Source organism: Peromyscus maniculatus, chromosome 1, assembly GCF_049852395.1.
Source record: "Peromyscus maniculatus bairdii isolate BWxNUB_F1_BW_parent chromosome 1, HU_Pman_BW_mat_3.1, whole genome shotgun sequence".
NCBI classification, from domain to species: domain Eukaryota; kingdom Metazoa; phylum Chordata; class Mammalia; order Rodentia; family Cricetidae; genus Peromyscus; species Peromyscus maniculatus.
This window is the reverse complement of record NC_134852.1, coordinates 4,585,540-4,603,053: the sequence shown is the minus strand read 5'-3', so window position 1 is coordinate 4,603,053 and position 17,514 is coordinate 4,585,540. Positions and strand designations below refer to the sequence as shown.

General features: G+C 48.5%; 1 protein-coding gene across 1 annotated transcript in view; it reads right to left on the bottom strand.

Annotated features, from left to right (window-relative positions):
* Positions 1 to 867: 867 nt before the first annotated feature.
* Cacng7 (calcium voltage-gated channel auxiliary subunit gamma 7) overlaps positions 868 to 17,514 on the bottom strand; it is a 33,354-nt gene continuing 16,707 nt past the window's right edge. The window contains exons 5-6 of the mRNA XM_006988315.4: positions 3,302 to 3,447; positions 868 to 2,581 (exon numbers count right to left, since the gene is read on the bottom strand). Of these exons, the coding sequence (XP_006988377.1) occupies positions 2,324 to 2,581; positions 3,302 to 3,447 (404 nt within the window). The 3' untranslated portion in view covers positions 868 to 2,323. The remainder of the gene's footprint in view (positions 2,582 to 3,301; positions 3,448 to 17,514) is intronic.

Below are 17,514 nucleotides of genomic sequence, written 5' to 3'. Positions count from 1 at the left end.
GAGTTATAAGGTGACGATTAAATTAAGTAACCTAAATAACTTCTCAACACTCTCTCTCTCTCTCTCTCTCTCTCTCTCTCTCTTTCTCTCTCTCTCTCTCTCTCTCTCTCTTCCTCTCTCAGTGAGCGCTTAAGCTCTCTTCACAGCCAGTGAGGACCTTGAACTCCTGTTCCTCCCTCTCCCATCTCCTGGTCTGGCTGAGAATGAAACTCAGGGCCTCAGGTATGCTAGGCAATCACTGTACCAGCTGACCTACACCCCAAGTTTTGTTTGTTTGTTTGGTTTGTTTTTGTTTGGTTGGTTTGGTTTTTTAAGACAGGGTTTCATTTCTCTGTGTAGCTATGGCTGTCCTGGAACTCTCTCTGTAGCCCAGGCTGGCCTCAAACTTAGAGATCCCCCTGCCTCTGCCTTCCAAGTGCTGGGACTGAAGGTGTGCGCCACCACCGCCCAGCTTATTTTTAATTCCATTATTATTACGGGGAGAAAGGGAAGTAATCTCAAGCATTCCATTGCAAGAGTGGGTTCTAGGACTCAAGCAGAGCCATCTTGGTGGGCTTATTTTGTTTTTTAAGAAAGCCTTGAAAGTTTGCCTAGAACTTGCAGCAATCCTCCTGCCTCTGTCTCCCAAGTCCGGAATTACAAACCTGGTCATGTGGTGTTCTATTTTTGAAGACAAGGTATTACTTAGTCCTGGCTGTCCTAGAACTCACAGAGATCTGTCTGCCTCTGCCTTCTGAGTGCTAGGATTGAAGGCATGCACCATTCGAAAGATCTAGTCAGAATAATAACACTTTACCCTCAGGAGAAACCAGTACCATAAGCCCATTGTTTCTGATGCCCTCCCTTTTGTTAGGCAGAGACGTGTTTGAAATAAAGTTTATTGAAGTTTCTGTCGGTATTTACATATGATACACGGTAAATAACAGAGCCAGGCCCCCCACCCCACCATTTCCCCACCCTTATCGCTTCCCTCCCCCTCCCCCAGCCTCATTAAAAATCGCTGCGTAAAGACAGGTTATAACTGCTGCGGTTCCCCCACCCCCTCCCACCTAAGATGCAAACTAAAAGCCCCGTCCCTCCCCTGCCCCCCTCCCCCCACCCTGGGGCCGTTCTGGTTCCGTGTGTTAACACTGTGCTACCTCTCCCCTCCTCCCTTAATAAAGGGGGTGGGGTGGGCGGTTTTCTGGCGACCACCCCCCGAATCTGTCCTAGGGGGCGGACGGGCCCTTGAAAGAGGCCAGAGTTGGGGGATCTGAGATAGGAAGAGGGACATGGATGAGAGGGAGTACCAGAAAATGGAAGACAGAGGTTTTGGGGGGTGTTAACCCCCGCTACTACCCCTCCCTCCCCCGATGGGACCTCGAGGGGGGAGAGGCGGGCACAGGTGTGGAGATAGCATGAGGGAACCTCCCTCCACCCTGGGGTCCCATCCTTGTTTGGTGTGAGAGGCTGGATGCACCTAGGGGCTTCGGATGAGCAAGTGGAGGAAGGAAAAGAAGAGGAGGAAGAAGAAGGAAAGGAGGAAGAGGAGGAGGGAGAGGAGGAGGAGGAAGAAGAAGGAGAGGAGGAGGAGGAAGAAGGAAAGGAGGAGAAGGAAGAAGAAGGAGGAGAAGAAGAAGAAGAAGAAGAAGAAGAAGAAGAAGAAGAAGAAGAAGAAGAGAAGGAGGAGGAGGAGAAGAAGAAGGAGAAGAAGGAGAAGAATGATCCCTTAGAAGAAAGATCACCTTCCTTCCAGAGGACAAAAGAAAGAGAGGGAATGGAGTCTCCCAGAGGCAAAAGAAAAAGAAGTCAAGGTAAGCCATAGTCATATCACTGCAGCCCCTGACCCGACCAGCAGATGTGGGCAGAGCAAGCTTCTCCCCCACCCCACCCCACCCCACCCCACCCCTGAGACCAGGGACCTGCAGGCCACTGTGGTGTTGTGCTAGGAAAGAAAGAATTCAAGGGCATTCCCAGTGGCTATCACACCCACTCTCCAGCCCAGCACCCCCGCGCGGAGGCGGTAGTCTGAAGGGGTTCGGGGGAGCTAGATGCAGGATGCCACCAGAGGATAGTAAAATGGGTTAGAGAGATAACGGGTGAGGAGGGACCAGGAGAGGGACCCCCGAAATGGAACGGGCTCATGGGGGGTTGGGCGGGTGGCCGACATCATCATCTGGAAGTATAATGGACCAACGAGCGGTTGGAGCCATTGAAATGAGGATGATGGGTTGGGGCCTGGAGATGGCACAGCATCCCTCAGCCAAGAGTCCCTTAAGGTATTAGGGAGGCGGGAGGCGAGGGGGAGGGGGAGGAAGGAGGAGGAGAGGGAGGGAGCCCGGCCTCAGCACGGTGAAGTGGAGATGTGGAGGTGGTCGGGGTACTTGATGGCTGGAGGGTAGTTTTGCGTCATCTGGATGGAGACGTCGCTGGAGATGTCGGAAGGGCTGCGACCACGACGCCACGCCTCGGGCTGCAGAAACTGGCCCGAGTAGTCAGAGCAGTCGCTGAGACGCGGGCGGTAGAAGGCCGGGTGCGGGCGGTACATCTCTTCCTCCGCGTAGCGCTTGGTGAATAAGTACACCGACATGACTCCGGCCCCCTGTGGCAAGGCACCGTCAGAATCCCAGAGGCAGCTTTCTGCCACTTCCTCTACCAAAACCCAGGAGTCACAGTTGCATATCACCCCCCGCCCCCCCCCCCCCAGACCTCTGCAGAACCCAAGAGGCCCCAGTCCTCATCTCCTCCAGGACCCCACGAATTGGAACACTCAGATCTCCGGGGTTAGACCCACAGTCTAACCCTCCTCCCTCATAATACAGGCATTACCCTCAGCCTCCTCTTCCTTCTGGACCCCGGAATCAGACTGCCAAACCCTCCCACGTCAAAGCAGAGAGACCGGTCCCCCAGCCCTGCTCTTTCCCGGGACCAAGGGCTCCCCATCCTCCTCCAAAACTTCAAGGGTCCAACCTACAGGCTTTCCCTCAGCTTTTTCCCTCTCAAGATCCCCAGGAGCTAGAACTCCCAGACTCTTTCCTCTCTGGGACCGACCCATAACCTACAGAGTTCTTTTCCTCCTGGGCACAGGGTCTTCTCTTCAGGGAGTCCTGTCCCGGGGCTCCTTCTCTCCAAGAAACCAGGACTCCCACCTCTAAGACCTCAGAAGGTCCAATCCTCAGGCTTGTTTGTTTGTTTGTTTTCTTGCCACAAACCCAAAAGGCCCTATCTTCAGATCCCATCTGCTCCAGACCCCCAGGAGCTGGAACACCCCGACATCCCCACCTCCTCCTTCAAATTGGTAGTTCTGGGCCCAACACATCACCTCTTTGAGAAGGAAAGAGGAAGCAGCGAAGGCAAACGACCACCCGTATCGATAGTGAAAGTACTGCTCCGAGCTGCTGGGCCTGTTCATGACCTCGTCATTGATGCTGGAGATGTACAGAACCAAACCCACCACCAAGGAGAGACCTGAGGGGAGAAGGGTGCCAGGAACATGAGAAGGGAGCGCCCCCAACTCCGGTTCACTGCTTTCCTTTGCGCTCTGCCCTGTATCTAGACTAACCTTACATGCAAGTCCTCCACCTCTGAGCAATGGTCCCCATCACTGGGGAATTGTAGGCAGGTGCCCTTCCTCTGGGCAATGGTCCCCATCACTGGGGAATTCTAGGCAGGTGCTCTACCCCTGAGCAACGTCCCCCTTGCCTGGCCCCGCACCCCACTGGGGTATTCTAGGCATGTGCTCTACCTCTGAACAATGGCCCCCATCACTGGGGGATTCTAGGCAGGTGCTCTACCTCTGGGCAATGGCCCCCATCACTGGGGGATTCTAGGCAGGTGCTCTACCTCTGGGCAATGGCCCCCATCACTGGGGGATTCTAGGCAGGTGCTCTACCTCTGGGCAATGGTCCCCATCACTGGGGAATTCTAGGCAGGTGCTCTACCTCTGAGCAGTGCCCCCCTTGCCTGGCCCCGCACCCCACTGGGGGATTCTAGGCATGTGCTCTACCTCTGAACAAAGGCCCCCATCACTGGGGGATTCTAGGCAGGTGCTCTACCTCCGAACAATGGCCCCCTTGGCTCGCCCTGCACCCCACTGGGGGATTCTAGGCAGGTGCTCTACCTCTGAGCAATGCCACGCACACGCAACTAGGGGGTGCTAGGCAGGGGCTCTATTACTGAGCCAAACCCCCAGCCTCACAGTGGAGGTTTTAGGCACGCATTCTACTGCTAAGTCAGTCACAAACCCAGCCCCTTACTGGTGAACCTAGGCAAGAATCTATCACTGAGCAATGACCTCTCACTGCTGAATTCTAGAAAGGTACCCTACCACTAAGCCATGAACTCCTCCTCTCACCAGTTAGATTCTGTGGAAGAATTCTGCTGCTGAGCCAGGCCTCCACGCTGCTCTGTCGTCACTACGGAATCCTAGGCAGGTACCCCGTAGCAGATTCTCAGCCCCTAGTGGATTCTAGGCTGGAGCTCCATCACTGAGCTCTGTCCCTGGTCCTCTTTTCACTTTTTGAGACAGGGTCTCAGAAACTTGCTCAGGCAGGCTGTGAACTTTTGATCCTCCTGGCTCAGCCTCCCAAATAGCTGTCATGACAAGCCTGTGTCTCCAGGCTGGACTTAACTTCTGTGTTCCGAAGGACCTCCTGTTCCAGGCCTTGGTTGGATGTAGAGAACCCAGAAATGAATCCACCAGCTGCCCTCACCCCACCCCACACCTACCATATGAGACCTCGGGGCAAATGCAAGAAGTAAAAGACAGGATAGTGACCACCCATACTGTGCATGGTGACATGTGCTACAAAGTTTGTCCCACTGAACACAGTGGGGTCCACAGGAGGCACAAAGCTGTCTGGGATAAGAAGAACAAGGGGATTAAAAAAAAAAAAAAAAAAAAAAAAACAGGTCCAAGTCCTAGAGGATGAGATCCAGGCAAAAATAAGGTGGACAGCAATACCATGTGTCAACCTCTGGCTTTCAAGCATACACACACACACACACACACACACACACACACACACACACACACACACACGGTGTAAGTATTCTTAGGAGGCCTGGAAAGATGGCTCAATGGTTAAGAGCACAGGCTGCTCTTTCAGAAGACCTGGTATCAATTCTCTGCACCACAATGGAGCTCACAGCTGTCTATAACCCAGTCCTAGGGATCTGGTAAAAACAGCTAAAGGGATAACTGCATAGCCTGGGCTCTACTAAAAGCCATGGTAATATATGAGTTGTGTCTTATGCGAGTTACCCCTTAAATGTTTAAAGCCTATGAATTCCATGCCTATGAGATGGCTCAGTGGGTAGAGGAGCTTGCTGACAACCCCGAAGACCTGAGTTCAATTCCCAATATATACATGGTAGAAAGAGAATTGACTCCCACAAGTTGTCCCCTGACCTCTAACCTCTAAATGAGCTTCCTGGCACTTGCACATACCCCTCACTAATTAAATAAATGAAAAAATATTTAATACACTCATTAGGGACTGGAGAGATGGCTTAGCCATTAAGAGCATTTGTTGCTCTTGCAGAGGACCCAAGTTCAGTTCCCAGCAACCACACAGTGGCTCACAACTGTCTGTAACTCCAGTTCCAAGGTGTCTGATGCCCTCTTCTGACCTCCATAGACGCTGCACACACATGGTGAACAGACATACATGCAGACCAACACTTGTACTCTTAAAAAAGCAAAACAAAGCCGGGCGTTGGTGGCTCACGCCTTTAATCCCAGCACTTGGGAGGCAGAGCCAGGCGGATCTCTGTGAGTTCAAGGCCAGCCTGGGCTACCAAGTGAGCTCCAGGAAAGGCGCAAAGTCACACAGAGAAACCCTGTCTCAAAAACCAAAAAAAAAAAAGCAAAACAAAAAACTACAAGTGAATTAATTCATCTTTCAACCCAATCCTGGCAATATCTCCTCAAGGATATGAATGCTATATAATATATATATATATATATATATATATATATATATATATATATATATATATATATACAAGCAAATCCTTTCCTTCCTTTGTTTCTCCCTTGGCAATATATATATCATCACTGAAAAATATGAGGAAGTATTAAGCCAAGGGGTAGTTGTGCACACCTTTAAGAGCTGCACTCAGAAGACGAGGCAGGTGGATCTCTGTGAGTTCGAGGCCAGCCTGGTCTACAGAGAGACTTCCAGGACAGCCAGGACTACACAGAGAAGCCCTGTCTTGAAAAAACAAAAACAAAAATATGGGAAAGTGTTGGGAATAATTCAGCGGTGGAGTGCCTGCCTAGCATGCATGAAACCCTGAGTTCCATCCCCAGCATTGCATATAACCAGGTGTAGTGGTGCATGCCTGTAATCCCAGTACTGGGAAGGCAGAGGAAGAAGGATCAGGAGTTTAAGGTCAGCCTGGGCTATATGAGACTTTGTCTCCAAAATCCATTAATCATTCCATAAACAAAATGTAAGATGAAAGAAAACTGAAAATGTGCATAAGAGTATAGAGAATGCACTTTTTTTGTTTGTTGTTTTCAGACAGCCTCTCTCTACATAGCCCTGGCTGTCATGGAACTCACTATGTAGACAGAGCTGGCCTCAAACTCATTGAGATCTTCCTGCATCTGCCTCTCAAGTTTTGAGATTAAAGGTGTTCGCCACCAGTACCTGGGTTAGAATGTACTTTCAAGCATGAGAAAAGGGATCATTATAAAAGGTATTTGTTAAAACAAAACAAAGTGTTGGCTCACACCTTTAATCCCAGCATTCCGGAGGCAGAGGCAGGTGGATCTCCATGAGTTTGAGGCCAGCCTGTTCTACACAGTGAGTTGCAGGACAGGCTCCAAAGCTACAGAGAAACCCTGTCTCCAAAAAAAACAAACAAAAAGGTATTTGTTATTGCACGTGACCGATCAGGCAGTGTTTGAGGGGGATGTCGTTCCTAACACTGTAAACATGTGGAGTTTAAGGGACAGCTATGTGGAGTCTCTTGTGTCCTTCTTCTTTTATGAGATTTCTAGGGGATCAAATTCAGATTGCCTTAAGAACAGAACAGGAGGGATGGAGAAATGGCTTAATGGTTAAGAACACTGGCAGCTTCTCCAGAGGACCTAGGTTCAATTCTCCGCACCACAATGGCAGCTCACAAGTGTCTATAATTCTGGTCCTAGGGATCTGACATCCCCTTCTGGCTTCTATGGGCACCAGGCACACAGACGTACATACAGTCAAAACATCCGTACATATGAAAATATTTAAAAAACAAAACAAAAAAAAAGTACAGTAGGAGGGACCGAGAGATGGCTCAGGTCAGGGTTTAAGAGTACTTGGTGATCTTGCAGAGTACCCACATCTGAAAGTCCATAACTACCCTGGTTCATTGTGAGTTCAAGCCAACCTGAGTAACCTAGTGAGACTGTGTCAAAATAATGGGGAGAAAAAAAGAGGGGTGAGAGTGTGGCTCAGTGGTAGAACACTGACCTAGAATCCTGCAGCAAGGGGCAAGAGACATGGCTCAGTGGTGGAGCCCCTGCCTAGAAACCCCAGTGAGGGGCTGGGGTGTGGCTCAGTGGTAGAGCCCCTGCCTAGAATCCGTCAATGAGGGGCTGGGGTGTGGCTCAGTGGTAGAGCACCTGCCTAGAATCCCCCAGTGAGGGGCTGGGGGTGTGGCTCAGTGGTAGAGCCTCTGCCTAGAATCCCCCAGTGAGGGGCTGGAGTGTGGCTCAGTGGTAGAGCCCCTGCCTAGAATCCCCAGTGAGGGGCTGGGGTGTGACTCAGTGATAGAGCCCCTGCCTAGAATTCCCCAGGGTGGGGATGTGGAAGCAGAGGAACACTTGTCCAGCATGTATGAGGCCCTAAACTGAGTCCTCAGTGTTGAAATGGGAAAGAGAGAGAGAATACACATGCATCTGCTTGTTTTTGCAAAACTAAGCATAAGAAGGAAAACCAACGAACAAGCAAGGCTGATTGCATCGGGGAGTAGGTGGCACACGGAGATGAGGAAAAGCGCACAGTTTTGCATGATTCTGATCTCGGAATTACATTCATATTTTATACATTCAAGGAATAAACTCAAAGCCAGGTGTGACGGCAGAGAGCTTGCTGAAGGGAGAGGGGCACAGTTGGAGACCAGCCCAAGCTACACAGCAAAACTTCATCTCAAAAGCAAAGCAAACAAGAACAAATAAATAAATAAAAATAAAAGAGTGGAGAATGATCCCAGTAACTTTTCTTTCTCTAGCTTTTCTCCTCCCTCCCTCCCTCCCCACCCCAAATTATGTATGTATTTGGTTTGTCGAGCTAGGGTAGGATCTCTCTTGCTATGCAGCGCAGACTGACTTCAAACCGTTGATCCTTCTGCCTCCAACTCCTAAATTCAGATCCTATAGGCACGCCATGACACCTACCTGTACTTCTTACTTTCTGAATCCACCCCCCACTGAAAGGAAACAAGACTTCCTGAAGAAACATCTTCTCCAAAGCCAAGGAAAGTCACATTATAAGTGTACTTTGGCCCCCAAATAAGAAAGTGCTCAAGGGGCTTGAGAAATGGCTCAGTGGTTTCTTCTCTCCCAGATAAACTGGGTTCAGTTCTCAGCACCCGCATCGAGAAGTTCACAGCCATCTATCACTCCAATTCCAGGAGCTCCAACACCCTCTTCTGGCCTCTGTGGGCATTATAAACTGTATGTATACCCATGCATGCTGACAAACACTTGTACACATAAAATTAAAAATAAAGATATCTTTAAAAAGAAAGAGAATGAGCTCAAAAATGATGGGAGATGATCAAAAAGGGACATGGCAAGCCGGGCGGTGGTGGCGCACGCCTTTAATCCCAGCACTCGGGAGGCAGAGCCAGGCGGATCTCTGTGAGTTCGAGGCCAGCCTGGGCTACCAAGTGAGTTCCAGGAAAGGCGCAAAGCTACACAGAGAAACCCTGTCTCGAAAAACCAAAAAAAAAAAAAAAAAAAAAAAAAAAAGGGACATGGCAACTAGCTCAAAGAGTTTCCTGAGTCAAACTGAGGACAATTTAAGCAACAAATGAGTCATTGAAGTGGAGGTTTATAATCCACTGATATATAGATATATAATGTATATAATATAAATATATAATACTATATCTAGATAGATGGATATATCTAGATGGATGGATAGATAGATAGATAGATAGATAGATAGATAGATAGATAGATAGATGGATAGATAGATTATTTGAGCTGGGAATATGGTTCAAGTTGGTAGAGAGCTTGTCTAGCATATGTGTAGCTGTGAGTTTGATACCACATTTGCGTGTGTGTATGTTTATGAGTGTGTGGGTGCATTTGTAATATACACTGATTGCTTGTTTGACATAGGATCTCTTTATGTAACCCAGATTCTACACAGGTCTTTTTTCTTATTTGAAACAGGGTCTCACCATGCCCGGACTTGGTGGAACTTGCTATGTAGTTAAATATGACCTTAAACTCCCTGATCCTCCTGCCTCCACCTCCTGAGTCCTGGGGTGACAAGTCCAAACCACCATGCCTGGCTTATGCATTGCTGGGGAAGGAAAACAGGGCTCATCCATGCTAGACAAGCACTCTACAAACTAAGCCACATTGTCAGCCATGGGTTGGTGGGGTATTTTCGTTTTGTTTTGGTGTGTGTGTGTGTGTGTGTGTGTGTGTGTGTGTGTGTGTGTGTGGTTTGTTTTGTTTTTTAAAAGTGGGCAAATTAAATGGCTCACTGGGTCAAAGTGCCACCCGAACCTTATGGCCTGAGCCCACTCCCTAGGACCCATGATGCAGAGAGACCTGACTTCTGAGAGTTGTTCTCTGACCTCCACGCTCAAACAGTGGGACAGTCACACCTGCACTCACGCGAGCACACACACAATAATAGTGATGACGACAGTGGGTCAACAAAGTTAATAAACAAATAGGGGGAAAGGTTCGCTTCAGTAGCACACCCATCCATACATGTCCATGGAATGGCACAAGATAACACACACTTGACAACGGCAATTATAACAGCAGTCGCAAGTAGGAATCACCGACAGGCTGGAGAGACTGCTCAGAGGATTAGCGCAAGAGTGCTCTTCCAGAGGACCCCAGTTCGATTCCCAGCACTCACATGGCAGCTCACAACATCTGTAACTACAGATCTAAGAGGTTCCAACACCTCTGGCTTCTGAGGTCACCTGCACACCACCACACACAGAGATTCACATTATTAAAAATAAATATGTTTTTAAATCACTAACAGATATTAAATCAAACGGTAGCAGAATCTCCTCATTGAATGTCAACTAATTACCAAGAGATTAAAAGCATCTTTCTCAGCTGGGGATGTAGCTCAATTGGTAGAATGCTTGCCTAGGGTACACAAAACCTTCAGCTCTGCCCCTTGCACCCTATTAACCAGGCATGGTGGTGTGTGTCTGTCATCCTAGTGATAATGTCTACACTAGGGAGGTAGAGGCAGGAGGATCAGGAGTTCAAGGTCATCCTTAAGTACATAGTGAATATTAGCCCATCCTGGGCTACTATATTAAACCCTGTCTCAAAACAAGCTAAGAAAAAAAACCCACATCATTTATTGTGATTTCTTGATCCAGCAGGTACCACTTTGAGTAAGCTAGTATCGCTGATACTGGGCAGACAGACTCCTTACACCAGGTGTTACAAAGCGAGTAAGCCATTACTTCCTTCCTATGGTGTTCCCGCTGAGAATGTATGACCTGAATCCACTGAGAAGGACATTGTGGGGCTGTCCTCTGCAATAAAAATGTCAACATGAAAGAGAAAAGGAAAAGTGACAGAACTTTATAAAAGACGAAGAGAGCCACTGGAGTACTCAGAGCTCCACAGAGATGTGTTTGGGGAGTGCCGGGTCATCCATCCGGGCACTCTGGAAGATGATGAAACACAGCAAATCAGAGGTGAGGTATCCCAGGTTCTGCGTGGCGCCGCCATCCTTCCTGGCGCAGCCGCTATCGGGAGACTGGCAGCCAAGCCATGTATGCACTATCCCGCCCCCCCCCCCCGCCCCCAAACCCTGGTGCCGGCCACCAAGCGCATCAAGTTGGTGGGGTACATGATGCAGGAGGTATGCGCCCTACGAGGGGCGGCCACGGAGCATCTCAAGGTGTCCAAGGACAAGAGCTCGCTCAAGTTCATCAAGAAAAGAGTGGGCACATACATTCGTGCCAAGAAGATGCAAGAGGAGCTAAGCAACATGCTGGCGACCATGAGGAAGGCTGTAGCCCAGAAGGACTGATGCACCCCCCCCATAAACGTTTGTGCGCGTACGTACACACACACACACACACACACACACACACACACACACACACACACGAAAGAAAAACGAATCAGAGGCAGTGTGCCTTATGTGCATTCTTTGAGCAGATTTCCTGGGTGCACAGGAGGTTCTCAGATACTTTGGTCTGATCCAAGTTTCTAAAAAAATTGTCCAGTGAGGAAAAGGCTGTGTCTGCTAAAGAGAAAGTCTGAAGGCACAGCCAACGTGGGCAGTCTGGTTAGGAAAGAGGAATGGAAATAGCGGCCTGCCACGGTGGAGACTGGAGATAAGAGGACCTGCCCCTCTCCCTGAGGACTTGCAGGCAGATAATAGTTGCTAGGGCAGGTGGAGAGAGAGAGAGATTTTCTTCAGTGACGTAATCACCAGTAGGGAGGCCACTCCCAGGTAAATAATCCTTCAAGGATATTGTGAGAAACCCTGATAAAATATATTAGGTCACCACAAACAAACAAACAAGTAACAAAAAACGTGGGCTGGCAGGATGGCTCCCAGTTAAGAGAGCTTGCCACCAAACTTGATAACCCGAGTTTGGGTCCTTGGTCCCACATAGTCGAAGGAGAGAATTGGCTGCCAGGGGTTGTCCTCCTGACTTCCACGCATGTGCCTTGGCACCATGTAAATGAAAAAGAAAAGTTAAACATAAAAAATAGAAAGCCTCTGCTTCCTGAATGCTGGGATCAAAAATAAGCACCACCATGATGTCCAGATTAAAAAAGAAAGAAAGTAAAGTAAACACAAAAATAGAAAGGTAATTAGCTGGTAGACAGGTATGAGGAGATGGAAGAAGGGAACAAGAGGTGGTAATAGGAAGTGATTGTGACCAAAATGCATGATATACCTGCATGAAAGTATATATGTTATAATGGGCTGGCTGGGTGGTACACAACTTTAATCCCAGCACTCAGGAGGTAGAGGCAGGTGGATCTCTGTGAGTTCCAAGGACACACACACACACACACACACACACACACACCACAACCTAGATCCCTCCTAATAAGGACACAAGAAGAAGAGGAGGAGGAAGAGAAGGCAGAAATTGATTAAGGTCTGGGGATACAACTCAGCTGGTAGAATGGTTGGCCAGCATACATGATTGCATGATGCCCTGAATTCAGTCCCCAGAGCTGCATAAAACTAGTGGAGACAGGAAGATCAGAAGTTCAAGGTCATGCTTGGCTGTATAATGAGTCTGACCTCAGCCTAGGTTACAGAACATCCTGATTCAAAAACAACAAACAAAAATGTTCAAAGTTCAAAAATCCATATTCATCCAAGAGGCCTCCTTTGGCCTTCTTTTATGTTCTGAGTTTTGCCCTCAAACCCAAGAACAGCTGAGCCTGGCCATGGTGGTGTTGTAAGCCGTGGATCGGGCATGCTGTGGATGATTGGCAGCTACAAAAGAAGGCAGCTGAACTGAAGGGAGAGTATGAAAAGGATGCTGTCCATGGTGAGGTAGGCTAGCCTGATGCAAGAAGGGGCAACAAACAGAAGAAGGAAGAACTAGGGCATGGTGGCTCCTGTCTCTAACCCCAGCACTTGGAAGGCTGAAGCAGGAGGATTGCTGAAATGGAAGCCATCTTGGACAACAGAATGAGACTCTCAAACCTCTAAAAACATAAAAATAAAAATAATAGTGGGCTGCCAAGATGACTCAGCAAGACTGGGGCCAAGCCTGGTGGCTTGAGTTTGATCCTCAAAACTCACATGGTGGGAGCAGAGGGCTGATTCAAGCAAGCTGTCCTCTGACCGCCACTACGGTTCCAGCCGCTCCCTCCCTCCCTCCCTCCCTGACAGCTGTATGTAATTCTGCTCCAGATCTTAGATGATGCTAGGCAGTATACCGAGGTGAGAAGTCAGCTGATGCTTCATGTATGCATCTATGGGGAAGTGGTCATTCATGCCTGGGTACAGCTGCTTTGGGGTCACCCACACTTCTGCAGGTAACCCATCACCCATCCTCCTGTCAGTAAGCCCAATCAACAAATTCACAAATTCACCAAGCTAGAATTTGGTGCAGTAACTACTCAGGTTCTTCATTGGTGACCTATCTTAAGAGAATAAACATCTGTTAACATCTGCCCAGGAGAAGGGAATGCAAACATTATCTGCAGAGATGTAACTCTGCCCTGAAGAAAAGGGCCACAAAGTTCATAACAGCACTTTTTTTTTTCTTGATGCCAATCATGTTTGACCCAAATGCTACAAAAGCCTCAAGTCCAGGCATAACTTCCAGATTCCAGGGGAGACGGAAAAAAAGGACTATGATAAGCAAGAAAACAGATAAAAATGCAGGGTGGGAGCTGGGTGGTGGCGGCACAAGCCTGTAATCCCAGCACTCTAGAGGCAGAAGCAGGTGGGTCTCTGTGAGTTCCAGGCCAGCCTAGTCTACAGAGCAAGTTCCAGGACAGCCAGGTCTACACAGAGAGACCCTGTCTCAACAAAACAAAAATGCAGGGTAGGGGGTATTCTACAGAAATCCTGCCCTTCAGTATTCTGAGGGTGCTGCCTGGATCAGGAATCAATTGTTGCAGGAGAGGGAGAGAGAGAGAGAGAGAGAGAGAGGAAAGGAGGGAGGGAGGGAGGGAGGGAGGGAGGGAGGGAGGGAGGGAGGGGGAGAGAGAGAGAGAGAGGAAAGGAGGGAGGGAGGGGGAGAGAGAGAGAGAGGAAAGGAGGGAGGGAGGGAGGGAGGGAGGGAGGGGGAGAGAGAGAGAGGGGGGAAAGGAGGGAGGGAGGGAGGGAGGGAGGGAGAGAGGAAAGGAGGGAGGGAGGAGAGAGAGAGAGAGAGAGAGAGAGAGAGAGAGAGAGAGAGAGAGAGAGAGAGACCAGACGCTGCATTTCCTAATAGAACTTTAATAGCCCTATCTATCATGTAAGCCAGCCTGACCTTGAACTGACTATGTAGTAGCCAAGGATGACCTTGAATTCCAGATCCTCCTGTCTTTATCTCCTAAATGGTGGGATTACAGATCTGTGCCCCACACTCTCAACTTTAGGAAGTGCTCTTGACAAAACAACAAGAAATCAAACCCACACTTTCCCAAGCTTCTTCCAAATCCTAGTTCACAAAGATGGATAGATGGATTCAACCACAGCATGGAATGTCTTTAGAAGAACACAGAGCATGAGGAATCTATACCACAAACTGCCATGTCCCCCCCCCCAAAAAAAAAACAAAAAACAAAAACAAATGAAGGAAAAGAAGGGGAGGAGGGAGGGAGGAGAGGAGGGAGAGCATGAAGGAGGAGAAAGGGTGGCTAGGTAGCTCCTGAGGTAAAGGTGCTTGCTGCCAAGTTTGATGACCCGAGTTCAATCTCTAGAGCCCACATGGGGAAGGAGAGAACAGATGTCCTCTGACATGTCCCCTACACATGTCCCGTGGTGCACACCCGCACAGCCACAGATAAATAAGTGTAATAATATTTTTTAAAGGAAAAAGAGACTGTCTGAGCGTAAAGGAGGCTTTGGAGAGCCATCGGCTAAATGCCCGTGCGTAATTTACATACAGATTTGCAACCCGCTCACAGTAAAAAGGCAATTTACGAGACCAGTGTGGGGGGAATGAACAGTAAGTAAATATTAGATGGCGTTAACTTACTCTCTTCGGTTTGTTTGTTCGGGCTTCATCGTGGTAGCGTGGCTAGCGTGGCTGGCGTAAATAAAAGAGTACTTCTTACTCGGAGACACACTAAAATTCGTGAGGACAAAATGAGTTGCTGGTGTCTGAGGCTGGCTTTAAAATAAGGCAGCAAAGTACAGAAGGGGGACATGGCAGTGTCTGACTAAAAAAAGATCCGCCATATGCTGGCAATTGTTGGAACCGAATGAAGGGTGCATGGGATTTCCTTATACGATTCTTTCCAAATTTTAAAAGTAAATGTTGGGGGGCGGGGCAGAAAAAGAGTGGCAGAGCCAGTAAATACCAAAAAGACTTCAACGAAATAAAATTCAAGAGGCTGGATGAAGTCCTGGCTCTGAAGGGAAACCTAAAAAACACAGTCTCCACACACACACACACACACACACCCTTTCTTTCTTTTTTTTTTTTTTAATGCTGTTAAACACAGAGCCTCAAGTAGGCATGCTCAGAACCCCTGAGCTACTAAGCCCTAGAAAAGATACTCTTTTTTCTTTCCACTTTTATTTTATTTGCATTGGTGTTTTGCCTGTGTATATATTTGTGCATGTGTATGTGTGTGTGTGTGTGTGTGTGTGTGTGTGTGTGTGTGTGTGTGTGTCAAATTTTAGGTGTGATGTGTATTGGCATTGTACTCATGCAAAAGAATGTGTTCTTGTAAGATCCTTAAAACTGCGTGTGTGATACGTATTTGTACGTGTTCATGTTTCTGTGTGCTCAGACACATGTATGTGTGTGTGCGCATGTGGGTGCCTGGGTGCAGGATGTCAACACAAGACATCTCCCTCAATCTCTCTCCACCTTAGTTTGTTGAGACAGGGTCTCTCACTGAACTTAGCGATCAAGAATTAGGCTGACTTGCCAGGGGGCCCCAGGAATCCTCCTGTCTCCACTTCCCCAGTTCTGGGGCTTCAGACTGCCGATGTGTGCTCCAAACAAGACTTGTATGTGGCGGGTGGGGATCAAACTCAGGTCCTTACGCTTGGGTGGCAAACATTTTACCCAGTGAGCCATCTCCCAAATGACACAATATCTACTATTTATTCTCTCTCTCTCTCTCTCTCTCTCTCTCTCTCTCTCTCTCTCTCTCTCTCTCCAACCACTCCTGCTTTTTTGAGACAGAGCCTCAGTCTATACCCCAAATTATCCTTAAACTTGCAGTCTCCTTTTGGGGGGGCAAAGTTTCTGTATGTAGCTCTGGCTGTCCTAGAACTCGCTCTGTAGACCAGGCTGGCCTTGAACTCAGAGATCCATCTGCCTCCCCCTCCTAAGTGCTGGGATTAAAGGCGTGCTCCACCATGTGTGTACTACCATACCTGGCTCTAAAACTTACTTTGAAATGGTAAAGAAAAAAAATGTAATTAGTAATCACAGCTACTCAGCAGACAGAGGCAGGAGGATGCCAAGTGTAAGGTTTGCCTGGGCTATAGAGAGAGAGTTCACACAAGGACCCCATCACATCCAAACTATAAAAATGATTGGGATGTAGCTCCATGGCAGAACATTTGTTTGGCACGTGGGAGATCCTGGGTTCAATCCCCAGTGTTTGGGGCGGGGGGGGGGGGGGCGCGGAAGGTACATGGTATGTGGAGGGAAAGGAGGGAAGCTGGAGAGATGGCTCCTGCAGGACACCTGCCGCTCTTCCAGAGGACGCAAGTCCAGCTCTCATTACCCATGTCAGACAGCTCACAGCCACCTGTAGCTCCAGTTTCGAGGGCTCTGACACCCTCTTCTGGCCCCCATTGGTACTGCACCCGTATGTGCATGCGCGCACCGGCATAAAGAGGCCGAATAAGGGAAAAGAGAAAGAGGAAGGAGAGACTGGAGAAATACCTAAAAGCTGGATGGTTCAGCTAGGTGGGTAAAATTATCCCTTATCTTTCATTTTTCTCCCACCCGCCTTATTCTATTAATTAATCAGTTAATTAATTTTGTGAGCAGGGGATGGAGGCACACCATGGAAGGTGTGGGTCAGGGAAGAACATGAAGGAGTTGGTTCTCTCCTTCCGCCATGTGGGTCTGAAGGACCGAGCCCAGGTTGTGAGGCTGGCAGCATCTGCACTTGCTGAGCCATCTTACTGGCCCCTAAATGGTTCTCACGATCGCACTCATCACTACCTAAACTGTGTTCTGTATCTGTTACTTTTTTATTGTACATTGTTCCCACCTCACCAGAAAGCTATATAATCTCATAATGCTAGGAAGGAGCCCATCATCTTTTCTATTGCATTCCTAGGATCTACCACAGTATTCAGTACGTGCAAGATGGTAGTGTACTGGCTGGTTCTGTGTGTCAACTTGACACAAGCTACAGTCATCAGAGGAAGGAGCCTCCGTGGAGGAAACGCCTCGATGAGATCCAGTTGTAAGGCATTTTCTCAATTAGTGATCAGTGGAGGAGTGTCCAGCCCGTGGTGGGTGGTGCCATCCCTGGGTGCTGGTCCTGGGTTCTATAAGAAAGCAGGCTGAGCAAGCCATGGGAAGCAAGTCAATAAGCAATACCCCTCAATGGCCTCTGCATCAGCTTTTGTCTCCAGGATCTTACCCTGCTTGAATTCCTGTCCTGACTTACTTCAGTGATGAACTGAAATGTGGAAATGTAAG